Consider the following 24,934-nt stretch of genomic DNA (forward strand, 5'->3'; position numbering starts at 1 on the left):
ATTCAAGTGGTAAAGTCCCTCAGTGAAGTAATTTTAAATATTGGTAAATATAAGTATATTGTAGCCATTCAAGTCTTCTTAGGAGAGGGGGGGAGGGGGAGGGGGGGGGAAGAGGGAGGAAAAAAAATTGTACAGGACAATGCAAAAAAAAAAAAAAAAAATCCAGTAAACTGTATCCGAGGTCCCCTAGTAGGATAACATAAAAGTGCCTAATGTAACCATGGTGCTAAAGCAAAGTGCCTGGTTTAGTTTATAAATAGTTTCCTGTGTCTCTGCTGGGACATTCCTTCAACCCCCAATGCTAAAGTTAATGTTTTAGTCCTAAATAAATTAAATAATGTTAAATAATAGGGTGGATATAAAGTTATTTTAGGGGTCCGACCAACACATATTAAATGTTAAATGCCAGAGCCTCAACGGGCAGCATGGGCAAGTTCCTAGGCATAGCCTTAGCCTCAGAAAATAAATTATTCACTGTCAGTCTATAAAGTTTAACTGTTTTGAATGACTGATTGCAAGCAAGATTCAGTGCTTCAGGAGGTGCAACTGAAAATTGCCTTGACAGCTTTACCCTGAGTTATAATGTGGCTTTTATTTTGCTAGGGTCAGTATACTCTGTGTTAGTCCTGCATTTCATAAAAATCAGCAATGCAACTACCATTATGGTTAATTGAAGTTGCATGTCTAATTGTGTGCGTAGGAGAATCACTAAGATGCCCAAGAAACTGGGAAACATGAGCTACACTAAAAAGCTTTGGCAATTATATTTCATGGAAAAGAGTAAGCCAAAAGACTATATGATTGCTGTACTTTTAAATGCATAAGAAAACTGACACAGAGGAACTATTCACAGGGATCTGGTTGGTGGGGGATTAACCCAAATTAAATAGAAATGGAAGGAACTCAAAATATTTGTGGCTTTCTGAACAGTATTTATTTTACTACACAAGATAACTGGAGATACGTCTGCTCCAAACACTGTCGATGTTCCTACTTTTATTTGAAGCTAAATTTGGCATGACAGAATGAATGCGGGATACACTTGAAGCTGGCTGTGGATAACAGGAGGTTGAATTTCATAGACATTCATTTGTGTTTTAGGATAATCATTTATAATAAGAAAGAAAAAAAAAAAAAACTTTGATTTTTGTTTGCTTTATTTGCAACTGAAAACAATGTACAATGACTTTCATTTACAGCACATACCCTTCACACAGACTGAACCACCTAGAAATGCAATTGGCTTTAGACACAGGATGAAGGTTGGACATGTTTTGCTCTGTGATGCTTTTTTTTTTTTTTTTTTTAAACTATTGAGACACAGACATGCAAGTACTCATCTACCTTTTCTTGGGGAAAAGAAGAGCATCACCTAGGAACATCCATCCACTTTTTACAGAAAGATAATCTACTGCCAAGCAAGTCTTCTGCAGTCTTAAGGTTCTCACAGACCTGCTGAATTTTAGTCAAATCAATAATTATTTGACAATAATTTTGTAAATCATATTCACGTGTTTAGAAACAGCCTTGTAAATGTAAGAGAAAATTCTATAGGCTTAAATCAGCCCAGCGAAGAACTCTCAGCATTCTGCTTGTGCTACTCAGATATGTTTAGAACATGACAGGTACACAAAAAGGCCTCAGACAACACATTGGCAAAAATGTCTCATGTACAAAAAAGATAGGTGTATTTTATTTTCTTTTTTAAAGTGTACTTATCCTTTAAGATACCTACCAGCCTGCCCACAAAATGAATATAGGGACAAAAAGTATCTGCCTTTAAGCAAGCATTATGTAACCACAACTGAATTCCCTGAATGTTGTACTTTTAATATGTTGCTAATAGCAGTTAAATGGTATACCATGGTATGGTCTGGGACCAAGCTCAGGTAACCCACAAAAAGCATCAGTTTTTTTTTTACTTAGACCTGAAGACGCCTGAAGACCTTAGGAGGAAGCTAGTCATAAATGCATGATCCTACTGCTGAATAATTTTCTCTACAAGTATGTAAGTACAAACCTTTAAAGCAGGCGTTTTTGAGCGATGTAAGAGAGCATCTGGAAACAGCAGCAATTGCCTGGGAAAATCCAACCAATTACATTGCTTCATTTGTTCGGCCATAAGATCACTACTGGATCTGGTTTTAACCAAATGGATTGGGAAAATATTCATGTAGGTTTGTAGGTGCACTTAATAGTGTAATTGAAAGGGAAACTGTTTTTACAAAGTCTATCATCTTCCAAACTCTTTAAAATGTACATTACTAAAAATACGTAATATTTATGCCAAAAAATAAGCTCAGAGCACACTCAAAATAAATAGCTAGCTAGCTGTGCTACTAATTTTCAGTTTTAATCAGTGGTACAATAGGGACTATGCAACAACAAGTACAGTATAGGTTTCAACAATCATGGCAATAATAATACTTTGAGAGAAAGAGGGACTAAGGGATTAAAATGTAATTATTTTGCCTGTACTTAACTAAGAATGTTTATTATTTGTTTGCACTGTAATTGCTCAATATTTTATGCAGTTTAATAAAAGGCCCATTTAGACAACAAAAGCAACTATCTAGTGGTTTGCAAAATTTAACTCCACAATCTGACTTCATCACAAAAACAAGTTTTTAAATTTTGCAGACAGCACAGACCACAGTGTGGAGAATAGTTATTAAATGTACTGTGTTTTTAAAGCTAAAATTTAGTTAACATGTTTTGGTACACTACACCAGGGACATAACTTACCTCTAATGATGCATGTCCTATGTCCTGCTTGCTGCTTCAATACAAAGGATCTGTGTCAGGGAGCGAGGAGCCAGACACACAAGGAGGTGCAATTAAAAGGTAGGTTTATTATACAAAAACAAGACAGAGTCTATGCAAGTGCAACAGCAACAGCGGATGACTTGATAGAACAGTAGCCAAGAAGGATGGTCGCCAGAGCTGGGGTCAGAAGCCAGGAAGGATGGTCGCCAGAGCTGGGGTCAGAAGCCAGGAAGGATGGTCGCCAGAGCCGGGGTCAGAAGCCAGGAAGGATGGTCGCCAGAGCCGGGGTCAGAAGCCAGGAAGGAGTCTTGCCAAAGCCGAGTCGGTATCCAGGAGAGCAATGAGAAACTAAACAGGAGCTTGCTGCTGTGCAACAGACAGGACACGAATGCAATGGACAGCTACAAACAGCAGACTTATATGTGATAAGCCGCCACCTCCTGGGGGAGGAGCCGCAGAGGGCTGAAAGCATAAAAGATCCCACAATGCTTTGCAGACACCTAAGATGGATGCCAGCACATGGAGCAGCACAAGCCCTCAGGAAAGGTAGGACCTTGACAGTACCTCCTCCTCAAGGGCCCCTCCCCCTCCGCGGCTCAACATAAGGTTTCTGGGGAAAGCGGGCGTGAAAAGCGTGGAGGAGGGCAGAAGCATGAACATCCGCGGAAGGAACCCAGGAATGCTCCTCGGGACCATAACCACACCAATGGACCAGGAACTGCACCCGACCACGGACCAACCGAGAGTCCAGGATGCGGCTCACCTCATACTCCTCATGACCGTCAACCCGGATAGGACGAGGCCGAGGCGGAGAGGCAGTAAAGCGATTACAGACCAGAGGCTTCAACAGGGATACGTGGAAGGCATTGGATATACGCATCCCAGGAGGAAGAGCAAGGGCATAGGCAACCAGGTTCACCCTGCGGAGGATGCGGAAAGGACCAACAAAACGGGGAGCCAGTTTCGGTGCGGGCACCCGAAGATTGAGGTTATGAGTGGACAACCACACCCAATCTCCGACCTGGTATGAAGGAGCGGGCAACCGTCTATGATCAGCCTGGAGCTTCTGGCGCTGAGCTGAGTCCTTCAAGGACCCCTGAATCTGCTCCCACGAGGAACGCAGGGCAGCAAGATGGTTATCCACAGCCGGAATGTCCTGTGGCGAGAACAGCTCAGGCAATTCAGCGGGTTGGAACCCATAGTTGGCCATGAAAGGAGACATCCTGGAGGAGGAGTTGACAGCCGAGTACCTCGCAAACTCTGCCCATGGCAGGAGATCGACCCAATTGTCTTGATGGTCTGAGATATAGCAGCGAAGGAATTGTTCCAGGGCCTGGTTGGAACGCTCCGCAGCCCCATTGGACTGCGGGTGGTAGGCCAAAGAGAAGGAGAGCTTGATACCCAACTGGGAGCAGAAGGTGCGCCAGAACCTGGACACAAACTGGCTCCCACGGTCCGAGACAATCACCTTAGGTAACCCATGCAAGCAAAAGATCTCCCTGGCGAAAACCGTAGCCAGTTCTTGCGCAGTCGGCAATTTCTTGAACGGAACACAATGGCACATCTTGGAGAAACGATCAATGACCATAAGAATGACCGTATGGCCTCGAGACGCAGGGAGGTCTACATTAAAATCCATACCATCCAGTGTGACCAGGGACGCTCCCCATTGGGAATGGGTTGCAGAAGGCCCAAAGGAAGATGCCGATGAGATTTATTCTGGGCACAGACAGAACATGCCACTACATATGAGGCGATGTCGGAACGGAGACATGGCCACCAGAATAATCGAGAAATGACCCAGGACAACTGGTTCCTCCCTGGATGACCGGCAGTCTTGGAATTATGGTAGGTACGCAACAGGCGGGTGCGCAATCCCTCAGGTACAGAACATCTACCAGCCAGTCTCTCAGAGGGAGCATCAGTTTGAGCCGCCAAAATCTGCTCCCTAAGGGGAGAAGTCAGGCTGGTACGAATGGCAGCCAGGATCTGATCCCGAGGTATGACCAAGGTCAGCTCAGAGTCCTCCCTGGACAGCTCAGAGTATTGCCGCGACAAGGCATCAGCCCTGACATTCTTGGAGCCAGGCAAATAGGAGACCACATAGTTAAAACGCGACAAGAACAGAGCCCATCTGGCCTGACGGGGCGTCAACCTCTTAGCTTCCAAGAGATACGTCAGGTTCTTGTGGTCAGTGAGAATGAAGACCAGAACCGCAGAACCCTCGAGCAGGTGCCTCCATTCCTTGAGAGCCTGAATAATGGCCAAAAACTCCCTGTCTCCAATCTGGTAGTTTCATTCTGTGGAGGAAAGTTTCCTGGAGTAGAACCCACAGGGAAGTAGGGGTCCATCGGCGACCGACGCTGAGACAGGAGGGCGCCTACTCCCATCTCAGATGTATCAACCTCTAGGACAAAAGGCAACCCAGGATTGGGATGAGGCAGTATCGGAGCCGAAGCGAAGGCGGATTTCAGAGCTTCGAAAGCTAACATGGCCTCGGATGACCACTCGTGGGGATTACTGCTCTTCTTGGTCATATCTGAGAGAGGCTTGGCCAGCGTGGAGAAGTTCCTGATAAACTTCCGATAATAGTTGGCGAGTCCCAAAAAGCACTGAATGGACCGAAGACCACTGGGACGAGGCCACTGCAGAACCGCCAAAACCTTCTGAGGGTCCATGGAAAATCCCACAGTGGAAATGTAGCCCAAAAAGGCAACCTGGGATCGGTGAAATTCACACTTCTCGAGCTTACAGAAAAGCTCGTTCTCACGTAACCATTGCAGCACCCGCTTAACATCCTGGATATGAGACTCCATAGACGCAAAGTAAACCAGGATGTCGTCCAAGTAAACCACCACGCACTGCTGCAACAAGTCACGAAAGACATCATTAATGAACTCCTGAAAGACCGCGGGTGCGTTACACAACCTGAAGGGCATAACCAGGGATTCATAGTGGCCGGTTCTGGTGTTGAACACGGTCTTCCACTCGTCGCCCTCCTTGATCCGTACGAGGTTGTACACAGCCCTAAGGTCGAGTTTAGTAAAGACCGTTGCTCCCTTGAGGCGGTCGAACAACTCGGTAATCAACGGAATTGGGTAAGCAGTCTTAATCGTGATTTGATTGAGACCCCTAAAATCATTGCAAGGCCTCAATTCACCACCCTTCTTTTTCACGAAGAAAAAGCCAGCTCCTGCTGGAGAAGTAGACTTACGAATGTGCCCCCGGGAAAGCGCATCCACAACGTACTCCTCCATGGCCTCGGTTTCGGACAGCCTGAGTATTCATTAAATTGGACTTATGGGGAAGACTACAATTTAGTCATTAGGGAAGGCGATGAGTGGAAAACCGCCTTCAGAACACGTTTCGGACACTTTGAGTACCTTGTGATGCCTTTCGGACTATGTAACATAACTGCAACATTTCAACACTTTGTAAACGATAACTTCAGGGAATACCTCGATCTTTTCTTGATCATCTACTTGTATGATATTCTGATTTTCTCAGCCCCACTTGAACTCCACCGAGACCATGCTAGAAAATTACTGACTATTCTAAGGAGGCATGGCTTGTATGCAAAGGCAGAAAAGTGTGAATTTGAGAAGTAGTCTATCCAGTTCTTCGGGATCATAATCTCCACTGAGGGGATTTCCATGAACCCTCAAAGTCTCTGTAATTCTGGATTGGCCTGCACCTTCTGACAGGAAAGGGGTCCAAAGATTTGTAGGCTTTGCCAACTTCTATCAGAAGTTTACCAAAGACTTTTCATCCATCATTGCCCCTATTACCCAACTCACGCACCAGCATACATGTTTCCTCTGGAGCCAGGAAGCACAAACAGCATTTGAACAATTAAAAGCTCAATTCACCTCAGTTCCTATGTTGCAATATCTGGAACCAGCACTTCCCTTCCTCCTGGAGGTGGATGCATCTGAGGTTGCGACAGGTGCCCTGCTCTCTCAATACCAGGATCCAAAAAGCTCTGCTTCATCCGGTAGCCTTCTGTTCTAGGAAACTGAGCCAAGCTGAAAGACACTATGATGTGGGCGATAGGGAACTTCTGGTGATCAAAGTAGCCTTTGAAGAATAGATATATCTCTTGGAAGTTGCTAGCCACCCGATTATGATCTTCAAGATCATAAAAATCTGGAATATTTAAGATTCACAAAGTGCCAAGGACCACGGCAGGGTAGATGGGCTCTATTCTTCTCCAGATCGCCCAGGATCCACAAATGGGAAGGCAGATGCTCTATCCTGTATGTTTCCTGACCCAGGTGAGCCTTCTCCCCCCAATATTATCTTGTCTGACCAAAATGTTTTACTGATCCAGCCCAGTCTAAAGTTGAACAGGCCTCCGTACTATGCTCCGGACCCGAACATGACTCTTTAAGGAGGCAGGATGGTTTGCTATGGCACCAGGATAAGATCTTTGTACTCCAGGAAGTAAGATCCCAAGTTCTCAGGACATTCCATGACCATCAACTTGCTGGACACTTTGGGGTCCATAAAATAATGGAACTGAACCAGCAATCCTTTTGGTGGCCCAACTTGAGTCAGGATTGCAGAGCCTATGTAAAATCTTGCACAGTGTGCCTGTGTAGCAAGGGGGACAAAACCAAGGCCTGGAGGTTATTGAGGCCCTTGCCTACCCCTAATTGTCCCTGGGAAACTATTGCATTGGACTTTATTGTGGACTTGCCGCCCTCTGAGGGGTTTATTACCATCCTGGTAGTGCTAGATCAGCTATACAAAATGGCCCACTTCTTGCCAATGGTGGGTACTCCATCTGCATCTGAGACAGCACATGCCTTCATCAATTAGATCGTTAGGCTACATGGACTGCCCAGTAACACAGTTTCAGAAAGAGGGCTACAATTTACCTCTAGGTTTTGGAAAGCTCTTTGCAAAGCCCTGAAAGTGGAACTCTACTTATCTGCCTACCATCCCCAAAGTAATGGGCAAATGGAAGGAACAAACCAAACTGGAGCAATACTTACGTTGTCTCTCAGCCTGTTCCCAAGAGGACTGGGCATCCCTGCTCCCAATGGCATAATTTGCCTATAACAATTCAATCCATTCATCTAAGAACCAATCTCAATCTCCTTTCTGGGCCAGTTATGGATTCTATCCTTCCTGTCTGCCAGATACCATGCTTGAAGCTTCAGTACTCGAAGTACAAGACAGACTTACCACTTAATACAATTATTGAGCTCTCCAAGAGTCTGTACAAAAGGCTCAGGCAGACTATAAAGTACTTTGACAGGAAATGGAGGGGAAACCCTTCTCTGAAGGTTGGAGACAAAGTTTGGCTTTCAACAGTCAACTTCAAACTTCCTTGCCCGTCACGAAAGTTGGGACCAAAGTACATTGGCCCTTTTCAAATCAAACATGAAGTAAATCCAGTAGCATATGAACAAACTCTTCCTGAATTATACAGGATTCATCCAGTCCTCCATGTCTCCCTGCTCAAACCAGCTGTTCCTGACCCATTTCCAGGAAGAGTGGAGCCACCTTCACCACCGATAGCAGATGGAAAGGAGGTAGAATATGAGGTAAATCCTGGACTGCAGGAAGTGGGGGAGACAAATCCAGTAACTGATAAAATGGAAGGAGTATCTACCTGAAGAAAGCTCCTGGGAACCTAAGGTCAATGTATATGCCCCCAGACTCCTCCAAGAGTTCTGTTTCAAACATCCAGAGAACATGGCCTGAGTGGACATCCGGACGCTGCCCATTAGGGGGGGCCTGTCAGGGCTCTGTCCACAGCAGAGGTACTCGGAGACCTGGCATTCCTGCCAGTACCTTGCATGGCCACAAAAATGCACACTGGTGAAAATCTATGCACATTAGTGCACGGATGCGAGCCGGGACATGCATGCGCACTGGTGCACAGTTATACATGCATTAGCCCAATTTGGCACCAAACAGCCTTTATAGGGAAGCCCATCACTCTCAAATTGCTGGTTGATCTCTGGCTCCCCAGTACCTTTGTCCTGTGTACCCTTGCTATAGAGGGCAGCCCTGGCTATCCATCCGACTACGTCTGCTCTAATCCCCACCTGGCATCTGACCCTGGCTCTGAACCGACTACTCTGCTGTCCTCTGCTACTCTGAAGGCCTGCTATCTCTCACAGGTGCAGACAGCATTCCAGTGAATCAGCTGTGCTCCTTGGTGTACCTCTAACAAGCACCCTCAGTCAGATCATCTCTACAAGCACTCCTGCAGGTGACCCGTGCTACTTTGGGCCTGACTCCTCCTGTCCCATCTCCAGGGGAGTCTGGAACTTAGCCACAAGGGAAGTCCTCTCTCCATTGGCTTCCAGCACCAGATACGCAATAGGGCCCAGTTCTTGTACATGTTTTCTTCAGTATGACAGTGCAACAGAAAAACATTTGTAGGTTTTGGTGCTTTCCAACACCTCAACCCTGATACTTTAGGCCCTGAGGTTTCCATCAATGACAGTTTTTAGTTCTTATGAACTACCTCTGTAAGAACTCTTTTTGTGGACTGTTGGGATACAGACACATGAGAGGCCACAGCATCCTCTTTAAAGAATGTGTCCACCTTGGAGTCCACTTCCTTGGACCCTGCCTCCTCCATTTCTTCCCCATCAAACCAGAGAAAGGGTGATAAGGAGAAGTCACAAGGTAGCTCCCGTGGGGACAAAGACCAAGACCTCTAGGTCATCTTCCTGCATCCTTAGGGATAACTGACAGCTGCTCCAATATGTAATATATAAAAAGTAAGAGATGTTATAAAAAAGTTCAACAATACACAGTGGAAACTTTTTTACAACTGTGATCATGCAAGGAATACTCAACTAGCCTCCCTCTAGAGCAATGGTTTCACTTTTTTATACACATGTAAAATGTAGCATTTCTGGCTAAAAAAAAACTACTTTAAGCTTCAAAACATTATATATTTTCTGAACGCATAGGCCCTGTAGAATAAAAAGGTGACAGTTGCAAATTTTGATGTTGTACAATATTTTTCACATTTTATTAAATCTATATTTTCAGTTAATAAAAAAAAACTAAAATCGTACTGCACACAAACACAGTTTAAACCCAAATTGTTCTGTACAAAATAAAACTTGAGGTAGTGTTGAGTATAAAGAGTAAATAGATACTAAATTCTTTAAGCCTCAAACCTGCATGTGCCCACAAAATGGCAAAAAGTACCCAATATGATCAATAATCGGTGCTTTAAACTCCCTTACAGCTCATCAATTTAGAGTAAACTATAAATTAAGGACCTATTATTATTGCTCTCTATGACGTTTGCAGCAATATATAACGTGTGACGTAATTGCTATTCATATACCAATGCTCACCCTGTGCATTTGTGGAAATGCGCATGGTAACGGGCTTTGCTTTTATTTTATTTTTTTCTTCTTTAGTGTGGTTATATTTTTATTTTTTATCTGTTTTCACTCATTCAACTTCACCGCTGACACAAGGAGGATAAGCCCCCTATGTGACATCAAGGGTCTTTTAGAGCCTTAATGTTTCTCCAACCCTCAACTGAAGCTAATAAAGAACAGATGATGCTTGATTAGTTGCTACCCTGGCTACAGCAGCCAGGGAATGGCAGCTCTGAAGATGCAAATGCTCGCATCCAAGTGCTTCCAAGCTTCATATACAGCAAGTAACCTAAAACCACAAGCTGCAAGTTACTTAAATGCAAACGTGCAGCTCTACAGCCTTCCAGGTCAATTTTATATTAAAGTCCAACTCAAGGAAATGTTTAAATTATTTCTTGAATTAGGGCTGCATCTGTACTTTAACTTAGTTGATCCTCCACCCCCTGGAAGATGGCACTCCTCCATGCTTCAGCGGTGGACTGTCCCTCAGCGTTAAGTTCAATGCAGGGTTATGGACCTGATGACATCAGGAGCTTAGACCACTGGTGAGTAGTGGAGAAGGTGCTGTGGGGACTAGTCTAGTAGAGCAGAGGTAGAATCAGGTAAGTAGTTCTAAACAAGCAATTCATTTTTAAGTTAAGTTTCTAAGATTTTGTGCTATTTTATGTCTAGAGAGAAAGTAATTAAAGTGGGTGTGACCCCTACCTTGTAAAACATTTCTGTATATATATATATATATATATATATATAAATAAAACATACACACTCACAGGTGTTCCTCGGTTTACAAACGCGTCGGTTAACGTAATTTTCGGTTTACAAATGAAAATCCATTCAAAATAATGTCTTGGTTTACAATTTTTTTTTCACAATACGAAATGTATATTGGTGCCGATTTTTAAATGCAATTGACGGCTTTTTTTTCTTCAATAGATCACATTTCTTCACTATAGCTCACAGAATTAGCTGTCACTTTCCCTGAAGTTACAGGAAACTTTGTTAACAGTTACAGGAAACTTTGTTTCCTTTAAGAAACCAAAAGGAAACATTATTTATTTTAACTCTGGAATAAACCAAAAGGAAACCTTCTTTCTTTTAGCTGGGGGAAAGTGACAGCTGAATCTGTGATCTATAGTAAAGAAAAAAAAAAGAAGTGGTAATTACATTTAAAAACCGGCACCATAATAAATAAAATGTTGTGGGGTCCCCCCTCCATTCATACTAAGCTCTTCGGGTGTGGTATGGGTTTTGAGGGGAACCCCCACGCCTACATTTAAAAAAAAAATTGGCGTGGGCCCCCCCCCCAAGATCCATACCAGACCCTTATCCGAGCATGCAGCCCGGCAGGTCAGGAAAGGAGGGGGGACGAGTGAGCACCCCCCCTCCTGAATCATACCAGGCCACATGCCCTCAACATGGGGGAATGCTTTGGGGCAGGGGGGCTCCCCCCCAAAGCACCTTGTCCCCATGTTGATGGGGACAAGGGCCTCTTCCCCACAACCCTGGTTGGTGATAGTGGGGGTCTGTAGGCAGGGGGCTTATCGGAATCTGGAAGCCCTCCTTTAACAAAGGGGCCCCCAGATCCCGCCCCCCCTGTGTGAATGAGTATGGGGTACATGGTCCCACTACTCAGTCACAAAAAACAAAAAAGTTTAGTGTAAAAAGAAAAAAAAAAAAGACAGGACATGGTCTTTGACAAGTCCTTTATCAAAAGAAACAAACTAAAAGAATGCCCCCACAGTAGATCCAACATCAATCACGACATGCGCCGCTGCTGACGACCCGAAAAAAGAATTAATTAAATCACATGTCATGTCACTGGGTGGCCCCACCCCTTACATATTTAATACTTGTCAAGCCAGCTCAGAGGCAGATGGCCGGGAGCCATCGTCAGGAGCGGAACCTGTTTTTAAATTCTTTTTTCAGGTCGGCAGCGAACATCGGGATTGACGTTGGATCTACTGCGGGGGGACATTCTTTTAGTTTTTTCTTTTAATAAAGGACTTGTCAAAGACCGTGTCCTGTCTTTTTTCATACTACACTTTTTGTTTTTTGTGAATGAGTAGCGGGACCATGTACCCCATACTCATTCACATGGGGGGGGGATCAGGGGGCCCCCTTGTTAAAGGGGGCTTCCAGATTCCGATAAGCCCCTTGCCTACATACCCCCACAACCACCAGACAGGGTTGTGGGGAAGAGGCCCTTGTCTCTATCAACATGGGGAGTGCGCACAGGCAGGGAATGCGGAAGGACGTTTATAAATGGCCACCCGCTCCTGCACTGCTCCCGTTTGGCCGTTTATGTACATGGGCCAAAAGGAAAGTGGTTAAGGTGACATGGAAAAAAAAAAAAAACGCAAAAAATTCAACGTTCCAGTCATCTTAAAATGCACACCAGTCAAATTACTGGATAGGATTGGAGTTTATTTCAGTGTGATAAAACTGGCGGTTTGAAGGAAAAGAAAAGAACGGTGTTGAGAATCAATTTACAGAGACATTCACCTTTTCACATATCATTATCTTTTGACTGACCAAGACTGGGGAGGTTGTGTGAGGTGTATATTAAGGAAAGAAGGAAAATGAGCCGAGTTGGAGGTAACATACAGAATATGGAGAAATACAGGCTTTCAATAGTTAAATATTTAGGCAAAAATATGGATTTTACATGTATGCAATATTCATGTTTGAGAATTGAACAAAATTACAAAGGCATTTTAAAGTAATTCATGTCCATTAGTGAATTGGGCCTTTTATCATTACAACCATTCTGCAGCTTGCTTTTATGATACAACTGGCAGTACAGTACTATCAGTCATACAGTTCTGCAGCTTACTTTTATGACTGGCAGTACAGTATTATCGGGCATACAGCCCTTGTACACAATGGGAAAACAGTGAAGTGATACAGAATCTGTATAGTCACCACATTGGTTCTTCTTATCCACAGGGGCAGCTCAATGTACCAGAGTAATGGTTTGTAACCACCAGGCTATGGCCCACTGCTGGGCCACATCCCTCCTCCTGGCAGATCACAGCTGCCTTTCTGCTGTCTGCCAGGACTATGAGCACTCGCTTGCTCTGTCACTTCAATGCACTGGTACAGAGCTGTGGTCCTGCAAGTGTCTGCTCCTCCACTCATCTACGTACACTCAGCCCTCAGCTCTTCTCTCCAAGCAGGAGAATTCATGATCACAAAAACGTCTTTGAATGGAACCTGGAGAAGGAGGAAGATGAGATATAGAGCAAATGTGCAACAGAGGTAAATCATGGAGTAACTATAGAGAATGTACAGCAACATGTGGTCAGAGAATGTAAGCATCAATTCTGCCTGTTCCACTGCTCCACATAATTATTTATGGAGAAAATGACACAGAGGTCATCAGTAAACATGCAGTGGTTTCATAATTTCTTGTAATGGTGCTTTGGTATGGCTGGCAAAATATGTTCGCAATAAAGATGACAGTAACATATCTGTCATCTGTTTCAACTGATTGCCATACTTTTAATTGTACAAGTTTTTTTTAACATTGAAAGGTGGAAATTTGTAGAAGAATATACAGTACTTTATACCAGTCTCACTAAGCTTGGGAAAAGCTCGTCTTGAGGCAAAGTGAGACATTCCCCAGGCTGCCTCTAGAGGTAGCTGCCAACTGTAATATTTTGGGTCAGAAAACCTAAAACCCTGGCCAAGCCCTTCACTTATTTTCCTGCATTTTTTATATATGGTGTGGGCAGTTTATAAACACTATAGGAAATGCTAAATATTTGCTCCTCACAAGGAATCACATTAATTATATTTCTCATTATAGTGCTGAGAACAAACAATTATCTAATTGGAGATGCTGCCAAATTAACCAAACAGATTTTGCATTTCTAAATTTAGATCAAAATATGACAGCTGGATGCCAATTGGTTGTTATAACCCAAACCAATAATACATAATTAATACTTGTACGTTTTGTTAAGTATTTCTATGCTATCCGTTAGTAAAACAGTCCACATGTAAAGCAACCCTGTTTTCATGTGTCTACAAGTGATACACTTTAAACTGCTCCATTTAGAAGAAAAGGACAAAGAACTTGGTAATTATACAATAGAATAACTAATAGCTTTACTGCTCCATCCTTAAAGGAGAATATGATAACACAGAGATTGTTTAAATGTCTAATGTAGTCTGTCAAGGATGCCCTAGAAACATTCGTTAACAGTTGATAAAATTAATTACGGTTATAAAAGTAATCTGATTAAAATCCCAACTACAAAGGAACTCAGCACAAATTATGCAGTGTTCATTTGCTGTCCAAAACCTGTTATTCTCTTCAGATGTCTCAATTACATGACAATATGAAACAAAGCCAACTCTCTTGACTTGTTCTAACAGTACCCAAATGATTCTTGGCATGTGTTCCTGGTCCCTCGAGTGCTCTAATTAGCTAAGATCTCCTCAATTGTTTTAGTTATAATTAGCGAGCATATAAAAGTAATGACGTATCACACAATGGCGCTGAACAGTAATTAACTTTTTTTTTTTCTTCACATCAATGTTCCTAGTCGTGCTACCCTACAACACACTTCCTCCGGGCACTGGTGCTTAATTCGTCGCTCATTACACAGAAGGCATACTACAACCTGGCACGAGGCCATGTTCTAAATTCCATGTGTGGAATGAGCAGTTGGATGGCAGCCAGCATTATTTAAGAAACAAACAACTGTGCCATGTGCAGATCTGGCCTATGAGCAGTTTATTGGTAACAAAGCAGTTCCATTATTCAACATACCAGTATGGGAAAGTCATTTGTAGCTTCAAAATTATCACCGCAGTATGGAAAGCATGCATACTGCTCTGGTAATAATTGTCTCATTTAAACTTTTATTGCTTTAAAAACATTAAAGAGCAATTCCAGGCAACAGTGGTAAAGCAATCGAGTACTAAAGATATCTAGCAATCGGTGCAATTGTGATAAAAGTCAAATGCTAGCTCAATTTGCTTTAAAGTATACGTAATTACATTCATTAAAATCTTAAATAAACTTTGACAGGCTAATGAAATTTCAATATATTTTAAATCTACAGATTTTAATAAATACCTCTTAATTGTTTCTTGTGTAGGCATTCTCTGTAACAGGGTGACAACGCGCTGTCCATATCCCCCAGTTGTACTCCAGTGTTGTCACCCTGTCACACAATCTCACAATGAAGACAACAAGTGTCTGTTCTGATGCACATTGCACAGGCACATTCCACTGTTGTCATCATCGAGAACATGAAGAAAGCCATTCTGAGAAATAGAGTACAACATATGCTGAACTGTTAGTATGTGGACAGTAACGGTAAAGAGGCTGAAGATGATTAGCAGTGCTGAAATGGAAAAGAATAAAAAAGTGAAAACTGTCTTTTATTAAAAATAATAATATAGTATAGTGCTTTAGCATATGACCAGACTGGATTAAAAATAAGTAGGTACACACATCTTTTTATACAGTTTAATGTAGTTAGACTCAGGCTTTTCTTTCACTTTATTGTAGAGCAAAGTAAGGAAGGATCTTATTGAATGTTGGAAACAGAGCTTCAGCCCAATTCAGACAAGCAAAGCCATGACAAGCCGATTCAGGGGAGCCATAAACATGTCTTTTAAATTCTGCAATGGCCACATACAGTCCAAAATAAAGTTTTCAAAATAATGGATTTTCAATTTTCAAGGTTTGCCCAGCTTTCTTCCAGTAAAACTATGACATGGAAAATTGTGCTGTCAAAGTTTGGAGGAAAAAAATATGACATAATTGATATCTATTCTGAGTGCAGATGACAGTACACATTGACCATGTTCCACTTCAGCTTACAGAGCATTTGAGATGCGTTCATTGAACACAATAAGCACGATAGTGTGAACTGCCACAGGATGTCTGGATACACTATAATAACATCTGACTCAAGTACAGCCTGAAACCAAAAGCCAAGCACAGATCATTCTCCCCTTTATGTCAAAATATTGAGGTAAATACAATCCCTGAATGTACTGTTTTTCATCAAGTTGTAGCAAGTACAATGATTATCAGCAAAGTGCACTTGCCTACAGAAGTCAGAATCTTAGTTAGAATATAAATGTGCAGTTAATTGTCATAGCTTACTGATCTTTGCTCTTGGTCATTTCACTTTGCACAGCCTCCTAAATACTACTAGTTAGCATGTAGCCTTAGGGTTTGTTCAAGTGACAGGTGAGCTTTATATTGCAGATGCAGTTCATCGCTGTGCATTTCCTCAACAGCTAGATGGGTTTGCTAAATAAAATACCCACTGCATTCATCGCTAGGGAGCAATCCTTCAGCCCCAGGATGGTTAAACAAAGGATGAACATTGACGTGCACAGGGATCATGTATTGCCATGCATTACGTGATCGCCAGTCTCAGTGTCTGTACTACTCAAAGTTTGTGCCTAAATGACAACTCCATCCATCCATACAGATTAAAGAAACCTGTCATTTGTGCAAGAAATGCAGTACAATTGCTGAGGAAATGCAATGCAATCTAGCAGGCAAAGTCCAATGCTTTTTTTGAATAAGCCCTTAGTCTTTCTGTATAATGTCTCTCAACATGGAAATATCCAGCACCACTATACTAGTAATAGGGGAACAAATCCTATAATAGTGAAATACTAGTATAGAACACCTATTTGGAAAGGAAACATTAAATCTATACTGCAGTCATCAGCTCCTGCTAACACCAACTGAATCCTACTGCAACCACCCTCAAATGTAAATGTACCAACCCATATCCATGCTGCTAAGGCATAAAACTATGGCAGCTTCTGGAAAGATGATGAGCTGCAGATTTTGGTAAGAATGTAATATAAACTTTAGAAATCATGTGTGTGTGAAAGAACAGTTTATGTTATCCAGAGCTACTATCTTTTCCCATTCATGTTTCAGAAATAAATTGATTGCTACAGTTTTTTTTACATTTTAGTAAAGTGTGGAAACTTTGAAGGATCTGAGGGTTTTGGAATTAAACTCAAATCCTCCATTCTGCATTTCTGACAGTATACATGCATACTAATAATACATTAGTACTTAGGTGATTAGTGTAGTTGTTGCACTGTCACCAAGTATGCTACAATCTAAATACACTATACTCAAAATTGTATATCAATCCTTGGGGCTCCTGCACACGGGCACCAAAACTGCCATGTTTTTAGACAGGTTTTTGGGGGTTTTTTCCCAACCTGAATGCAGCTCATTGTTTTCAATGTGTTTGTACACTCACAGGCACATAAATGTATGCAAGATAGGGCTGCATTTAGATCAGTAAAAAACAAAACAGAAACATATGCATTACTGGTTCTTAATATATGTGACTTCTGTACAACCACTGTCCCCATACATGGATCAAAATTCGGCAAGTCCCTGCTGAAATGGCTGAATTCAGATCCATGTATAGCTGGCTTAAGGGAGGATTAGACCAGATTTGCAGATTTAGCTCACTTCCTTACACCTGAAATAATTGATAAATAGCAGTGATAACCTTACAAGGGTTCTAATAGTTCCCCATTGTAAAAAAAAAAAATATATAAAAAAGGATATTTTTGGCTCAACTTAGACTTTTTACCTACCGACCCCAAACTTAAGATATATTGCCATGGTTCTTAAAATACTGCCTCCCCCTCCTACCTACGCTACACAGCCTTTATAAAAAAAATTCTTAATCCACTCTAGTGTGGTCACGTGATCCAGCAGCTCTGACTACCCTGTTTTAGAAAGCAGCTGCTGCAGGGGAGAAGACGGAGGGAGCAATGGCAACTGATGGGCAAAGGGAGCCAGAGGGTGATGTCATGGCTCCCGGAATTCAGTGTCATTGTTGAGTGATCCCTGAAAAAGTTGCTGGATCATAGGACCATGCACTAGAGAAAAAAAAAAACAAAGATATTTTAATATTTTATATATAATATTTACATACATCCAGTGTCATCCCAAGGCAGGTGCGTCCACACCGGGTGACACCGGACCCGCTCCACAAAAAGGTAAGTTCTAAAGCAAGCCAATAATCCCCGCATGATGGATCGGATCCATCCTGCGGGGATCATCGGCTTTCTTTACAACTTACCTTTTCTTGGAGCGGGTCTGGTGTCACCCCGTATAGGTTGCATGGGGACGATCCTGCGGGGTGACACCGATGTATCGGCAAGATGTGTCTCTTATGTAGATATGTCCCCCTGAAGCAACTGCGCATGTCCCGGTTTCAGGCACGATCAATCGATGATAGAACTACTGCTATCATCAATTGATTGTGCCTGAACCAGGACATGCGCAGTTGTCCCAGACCCGCTCCAAGAAAAGGTAAGTTGTAAAGCAAGCCGACGATCCCCACAGGATGGATCGCATCTGCAGATTGAGCATAATGGATCGGAGTTCTGCGGGGATCGTCGGAGGGGGTGTCACCAAGTGTTACTGCACCGGGTGACACCAACCCTAGGTACACCTCTGCAAACATCTTTTTTAAAAAGATATGCAGCATAGATAGGTAGACAGCATTTTTAAGAACACTTGTAGTTAGCCTTTACTACTACAACTACATTTAGAAAACAACTTTATTTAGAACTACGAAAAAACTTGCAGTACATCTCTGAAATACATGCAGATTTGTCCTCGTCTTATCCCTTTAGGGCTGGTTCAGATGCTCTCCAGTGCATTTTTAATCTGCTTCAAAACCTCATGAACTGTGTATTAAATGTATTCCATGGGTCCAAGTTCACACCAGTGCAGTGTTCCAGTGCCATAAACAAAAGCAGAACAGGATGCCTTTTTTTTGTATGGGACACATCTAGAACACAACAAAATGTGTCAAAAATGCACCAGAACACACTGGAGTGCACTGAAAATGCACCAGAATGCACATGTCCTAAATTGAGATGAAGGAAAAAAAAAAGGGGGGGGGCGGACCCTTAAAGACCCTGCAAGTATGGAAAAATACTTGTTGATTTGCCAGAAATGTGCTCAACTCTTATTTTAGTATTATGGGAAAACACATAACATTTTGTGGACTGAGTGGGGTCAGCCCTGCCAAAAGTCTTTTCCTAAACTAACCAACCACTGCTGTTTTTCTGTCCACAGCATTTGGACTAATGACCTGTAGTCCAATATAAGGACTGGAAGGATTAATTAGTGATAACACAGACAGAGAGCACAAGCCTCCGTATTTCTGACAAGATCAATAGGTATTATGGGCACTTATAAAACTAGTATAACAAAATGCACAAAATGGTATAATTAACAGAGCAAAAAAGGAGCATATAAAAATGTTCTGTTTAGAAAATTTAGAAAACTGATTTTCACCTTTTTCTGGGTAGTCTTACGTAAAAAATTAGTTAATAAAATATTCTATGTTTATTTCAGGTGGGCTGGAGAGCAGCTAGCACCACATCCCATATTGTGAATATCCAACATTATATGAGAAGAAAAGGGATGTTTTAGGTGCTCAACAAATTTGACACTTAGTATGTACTAAAATCAATACAAAGCTTTATTCCATATTAACACAGAAAAAACTACATCACATTAGTAGCTTTGAAAAATAGAAAACCAACATGATACTTCATATGGCTTTAAATTCACAATGCAACAATTCCAACTCAACATGTTTCGCCACAGTTCTGGCTTCTTCAGGAGATTTACAGGTATTTGCATGTAATTGCCACTAGAAAACTAAAATATAACAATAAACAATTTTAACTTTGCAGAATTACAACAAATAGTAACAGAATCATCAATAAAATACATACAAAAATCAATGTCTACTAAATGCAGGTTTTTGTGGGGTTAACCCACCGAGGCCATTCTTACCAGGTATGTCTTGATAGATGCAAAACCCAGCAAACAAGCATCCACTTCTATATCCTCAAAAGAGTCCAAGATGAGCCAAAAGAGGGAAAAAGCTGCGACCCACCAATGCAGACCTCCCTACTATTAAACATAACATCTCAGTACAGAAAAAAATTAATTAAAAATGAATGGCTGTGTGTTGAGTTATTTTGAGGGGACAGCAAATTTACACTGTTATACAAGCTGTACACTCACTACTTTACATTGTAGCAAAGTGTAATTTCTTCAGTGTTGTCACATAAAAAAAGAAAAGATAGAATAAAATATTTACAAAAATGTGAGGGGTGTACTTCTGTGAGATACTGTGTGTGTATGTATATATATATATATATATATATATATATATATATATATATACACACACACACACATATATATATATATATATATATATATATATATATATATATATATATATGTACACACCCATACAATTTATATATTATTTTTTCTGTATGGAGATGTTCATATGCTTGTTAGTAGGGAGGTCCGCATTTGTGGGTCACAGCTTTTTCCCTCTTTTGGCTCATCTTGGACTCTTTTGAAGATATAGAAATGGATGCTTGTTTGCTCGGTTTTCCATATATCAAGGCACACCTTGTAAGAACCGCCTCGGCGGGTTAACCCCACAAAAACCCACATTTAGTAGATATTGAGTGTATTGTGTTGATGATTCTGTTACTATTTTTTGTAATTATGCAAAGTTAAAATTGTTTATTGTTGTATTTTAGTTTTCTAGTGGCAATTACATGCAACTACCTGTAAATCTCCTGAAGAAGCCAGAACTTTGTTGAAATATGTCGAGTTGGAATTGTTGCATTGTGAACTTCAAGCCATATGAAGCTTCATGTTGGTTTTATATTTTTAAAAACTACTAATGTGATGTTGTTTTTCTATGTTAATATGGAATAAAGCTTTGTATTGATTTTAGTACATAGTGTCAAATTTGTTGAGTACCTAAAAAAATCCCTTTTCTTCCTATACAATGCTAGTTAATAAAAAAATGTAAGTAAAGCAGTCTATTGATTTTAGGAATAAAGCATGTACAATTAAAATAAATCTGACTAAATAGTCAAATTCCTGCATAAGTCCATTATTTGTTTTTTTTTGTTTGTTTTTTTTAAAGCCTAATCTTTTTCCAGCAAATAAAATGTACATTATCAGCACCTCTAATTCTGTTTCCTTATTAAGATGGAGTTCTTTTGCTGTAGATATCCAGTAAAGTTCTGGTCCACACAACCTAATTTGGTCATTAGTTTTCCATATTAATCACATCTTCACGCACACACATTGTATAAATTTGCACAGAAAGAACTGTCAAAATAATACTCTGTTATTATATTCCTTATCAGAGACTTAATCAGGCAATTTCACTAACTGCAATTGTCTTCTTTTAAGCAATTGCAGACAACGATAAAGGCAGGAACGCAAGAATAAGGTTGCACAAGTGCACTCTTTTACCTTGTCATTAGTGGATTATTTTCTTACACAGTAAACGACAAGGTACCTCTTTCTACTTTTATTTTTTTTTCCTCTAAAAAGTCGCCTTTGATCTTGGCTAGTAATTATTTTTCTAGCAGGCATTCTGCGAGATAGGTTTTTACTAAATGTGACTGGAAAGGATCAGTAATATGGAGAGTGCTATCATAGTAGAAGCTAAAAACACCATTTTAATCTGTTATGGATAAAAAGAATTAATTCCAGATTTTGTTTTCTTCAAACATCACTGCCTTTCATCATTCATTTATAGTTGTCCTAAAGCACTTTCTTAGATAAAAAGTACAGATTCTTTTGCTGAACAAAAGTCGATGCTCAATATAAACATGTTAAAGGCATGAGTACCTAATTTTTTCTGAAACAAAGCAAATTAAATCCAAGAGGTGATTTGGGCACAGGTTTCAAAATGCCCTGTTAAATCAAGAGCACATAAGTACTAAAATTGATGTTATTTATTTTACACTGTACTTTAAGACCTTCCTAATAGACTTACTGATATGGGTATAGAAAAAAAGAAGATTCTTATTTGTTCGTTTGCGCTGTCAAATTCAGCTGAGAAAATTGCCCCATATTGACTTGTTCAGTAGTGAATTTCCATATCTGAGCACATGACCAAAGAACCATCTCCAGTGCCAAACTGAAAAGATTATGGGCCCTGGCTGAAATTTAGGCATTAAAGTGGAAATACAGGCAAAACCTAACCCCAAACCTTCTTTCAGCCACATTCCTAAGCTGAATTTATGTAGCCCTATAAAGCAAAAAATAAATAAATAAATAAATCGCTAGACTTACCTGTTCTGCAGCCACCTCTGTCTGGTCTCCAGAGGCATGCTCTGTGGCTGGGAAATGCCTGGAAGTGATGTCACCCCTAGAGTTACTATGGGGGCTTCCATTGTCAGCTACCTCTCCTATAGACCTGCACATTGAAGCTGCCGCTGACAGCTCAGCATGGGACAAGACAGAAGCAACTGCAGAATAGGTAAGTAGGTGATTTTTTTTCTATACAGAGCTGGATACAGTAGATTAGGCTTAGAATGTGGCTGAGAATAGGTTTAGAGTTAGTTAAGTAATGCATCTAGTGAGGATTTAAAGTGGAAGTAAAGGGAAAAATCTAAGTCAGATTACCCAGTGAAAGTAAAAAAACGTTTTCTATTCACTCATTATCAAGTCAGGTATTTGTTTAGTAACATAATCAAATATTGGAATATCCCCTCAATTTTAATTTTATTACCATCCCAGTTCCTCGATTAAGCCAAAGCCATAATTGGACCACTGATCCAGAATGTGAAATATCTGACATTCCTCAGAGCTATAAGCCCAAGGCAATTGCACAGATTGGCACCATTACTATACACAACCATTCCTTTTTCATTAGAGACAATCCAGTGAAGCAGATAGATGTAGTAGGGCGCTGCCTACCACTGATGTTTGCATATCAGAAGCTTTGATTCATAATATAGGAATATGGAAGCATACAGAGGGTATAAAACTAAACAACTTTATGAACAAATTTTGTATAGATGGCAACAACTGAGATTTGCAGATTTCTTAACTACGTAACGCAGTCACCTAAAAACTACTAATAAAAGAGGGTAATGTCCTGCCATACAGATTATTTCTGCCACTATACTGAAAAATCATAATTTTGCTAGAACATTTATCAACAGTTTAGAAAACCTTATTTGTAAAAGGTTGGCGATTCAGTGACTTTGACCAAATAGAAATTGTGTCTTTTTAATAATGAAAAATCAATAAAATAAGACGGTCATCACTATAAACGTATTCAATGAACAAAAGGATTGCACAAGGGCAATATAAAATGCCCTTGATTTGCTACTTCAAAATGTCAGCAACATGAAATATTGAGTTATACAAAACTGCAGATTTAAAAAAAAGTCAGAAGCCAGATACTTTAAAGTCATGTTTTTACCAGGGAAACTAGTCATACCTCTCCAGTAGATTCCTTTAACTGTTCTTGTAGACAGCCTACATGTTTTTCTAGAGACTTTATGGTGTCAATACATGCCCGATACTTCTTCTTACAGACCTCAAGGGCAGATTCTAATGTTTTGGCTTGGCTGCAACTTTCAGTTATATTTTCTTCAAGTGATCTGACCTGCTGCTGTAAGTGCTCGATTTCTGAATTTTCACCTTTTATGATTTGATCCTGAGCATCAATCTAGAATAGAGAAGAACAAAGTGTAGGGTTCTGTGCAGTTTGGATCAGACACACGTTAATAAAATGTGAGGTAGAGAAACTGTTCAACTTTTCATATTCACATGGGCATATCACAAAAAAAAAATCAAAATGCATCATTACGTTACAGCTTTAGTAAAAAATTATTATATATATGTATGCATTTATTCAATGATTCATGCAGTACCACAGCTGCACTATAATCACTAGGAAGTGTGCCTAGGAGTACAGATAGATGTAGCTCTTTGAAGGTATTGACTTTCAAACTTGTGCTATACAGCAGGGGTTTACAACTTGGGAACCAGATCGAGCAATACTATCCCTCCAAAATAGATTTTTTTTTTTCAAATAAATAATTTTAAATTCTTAATAAATATTATAATTATAAATAATATTTAAACCAACCAGTGTCTAGCTAGTTTCAACCTAAATTTAGGGAAGTCTGGAATGCCAGTGAGGAGATCTTGGCACAAAGCTTGCAGAGAGGTACTGCAAATGCAACCAACAAGCTTTTCAGATAATCAACATTCAGTGGGTGCAAAAATATCAATTATTATTATTATACAGGATTTATATAGCGCCAACAGTTTGCTCAGCACTATACAATATAAATTCCCTCCTAGATTGTAAACTCGAAAGAGCAGGGCCCTCAATCCCCTCATGTTTTGCATTGTATTGGAATTGTTCTGTCACATGTTCTGTCCCCCTTTGTAATGTACAGCGCTGAGCGAACTATTGGCGCTTTATAAATACTGTATAATAATAAAATAATAATAATAATGGGAGACAATACAGCAACAATACAGTTCAATAAAAAAGGGTTAGGAGAGCCCTGCTCCTTGGAGCTTACAATCTAAGAGGGAGGTGCTAGTGGTACAAAAGGTAATAACTGTGGGGGATGAAATGGTAGGAGGAATAGAAGATTCCATTATTAGCCGAGGGCAAGATAGGCTTCCCTGAAGAGATAAGTAGGTTTTCAGAGATCGCCTAAAAGTGAACAGAGTAGGCGATAGTCTGATAAATTGAGGTAGAGATTTCCAGAGGATGGAGGAAGCTCTGGAAAAGTCTTGGAGACGAGCATGGGAGGAGGAGACAAGGGAGCTAGAGAGCAGGAGGTCGTGGGAGGAGCGGAGAGGACGTTTTGGGTGATATTTGGAGACAAGATTGGTGATGTAATTTGGGGCAGAGTTATAAATAGCTTTTTATGTTATTGTTAATGTTTTGAATTTTATCCATTGG

General features: G+C 40.8%; 1 protein-coding gene across 1 annotated transcript in view; it reads right to left on the bottom strand.

Annotated features, from left to right (window-relative positions):
• LOC149437173 (uncharacterized) overlaps positions 1-24,934 on the bottom strand; it is a 510,919-nt gene that overhangs the window by 402,659 nt on the left and 83,326 nt on the right. Inside the window, exon 7 of the mRNA XM_089661020.1 lies at positions 23,447-23,677. Coding sequence (XP_089517146.1) covers positions 23,447-23,677 — 231 coding nt within the window. The remainder of the gene's footprint in view (positions 1-23,446; positions 23,678-24,934) is intronic.

This window comes from Staurois parvus, unplaced genomic scaffold, assembly GCF_062004578.1.
Source record: "Staurois parvus isolate SC_StPar_1 unplaced genomic scaffold, SC_StPar_1.0 ptg001302l, whole genome shotgun sequence".
Taxonomy (NCBI): Eukaryota; Metazoa; Chordata; class Amphibia; order Anura; family Ranidae; genus Staurois; species Staurois parvus.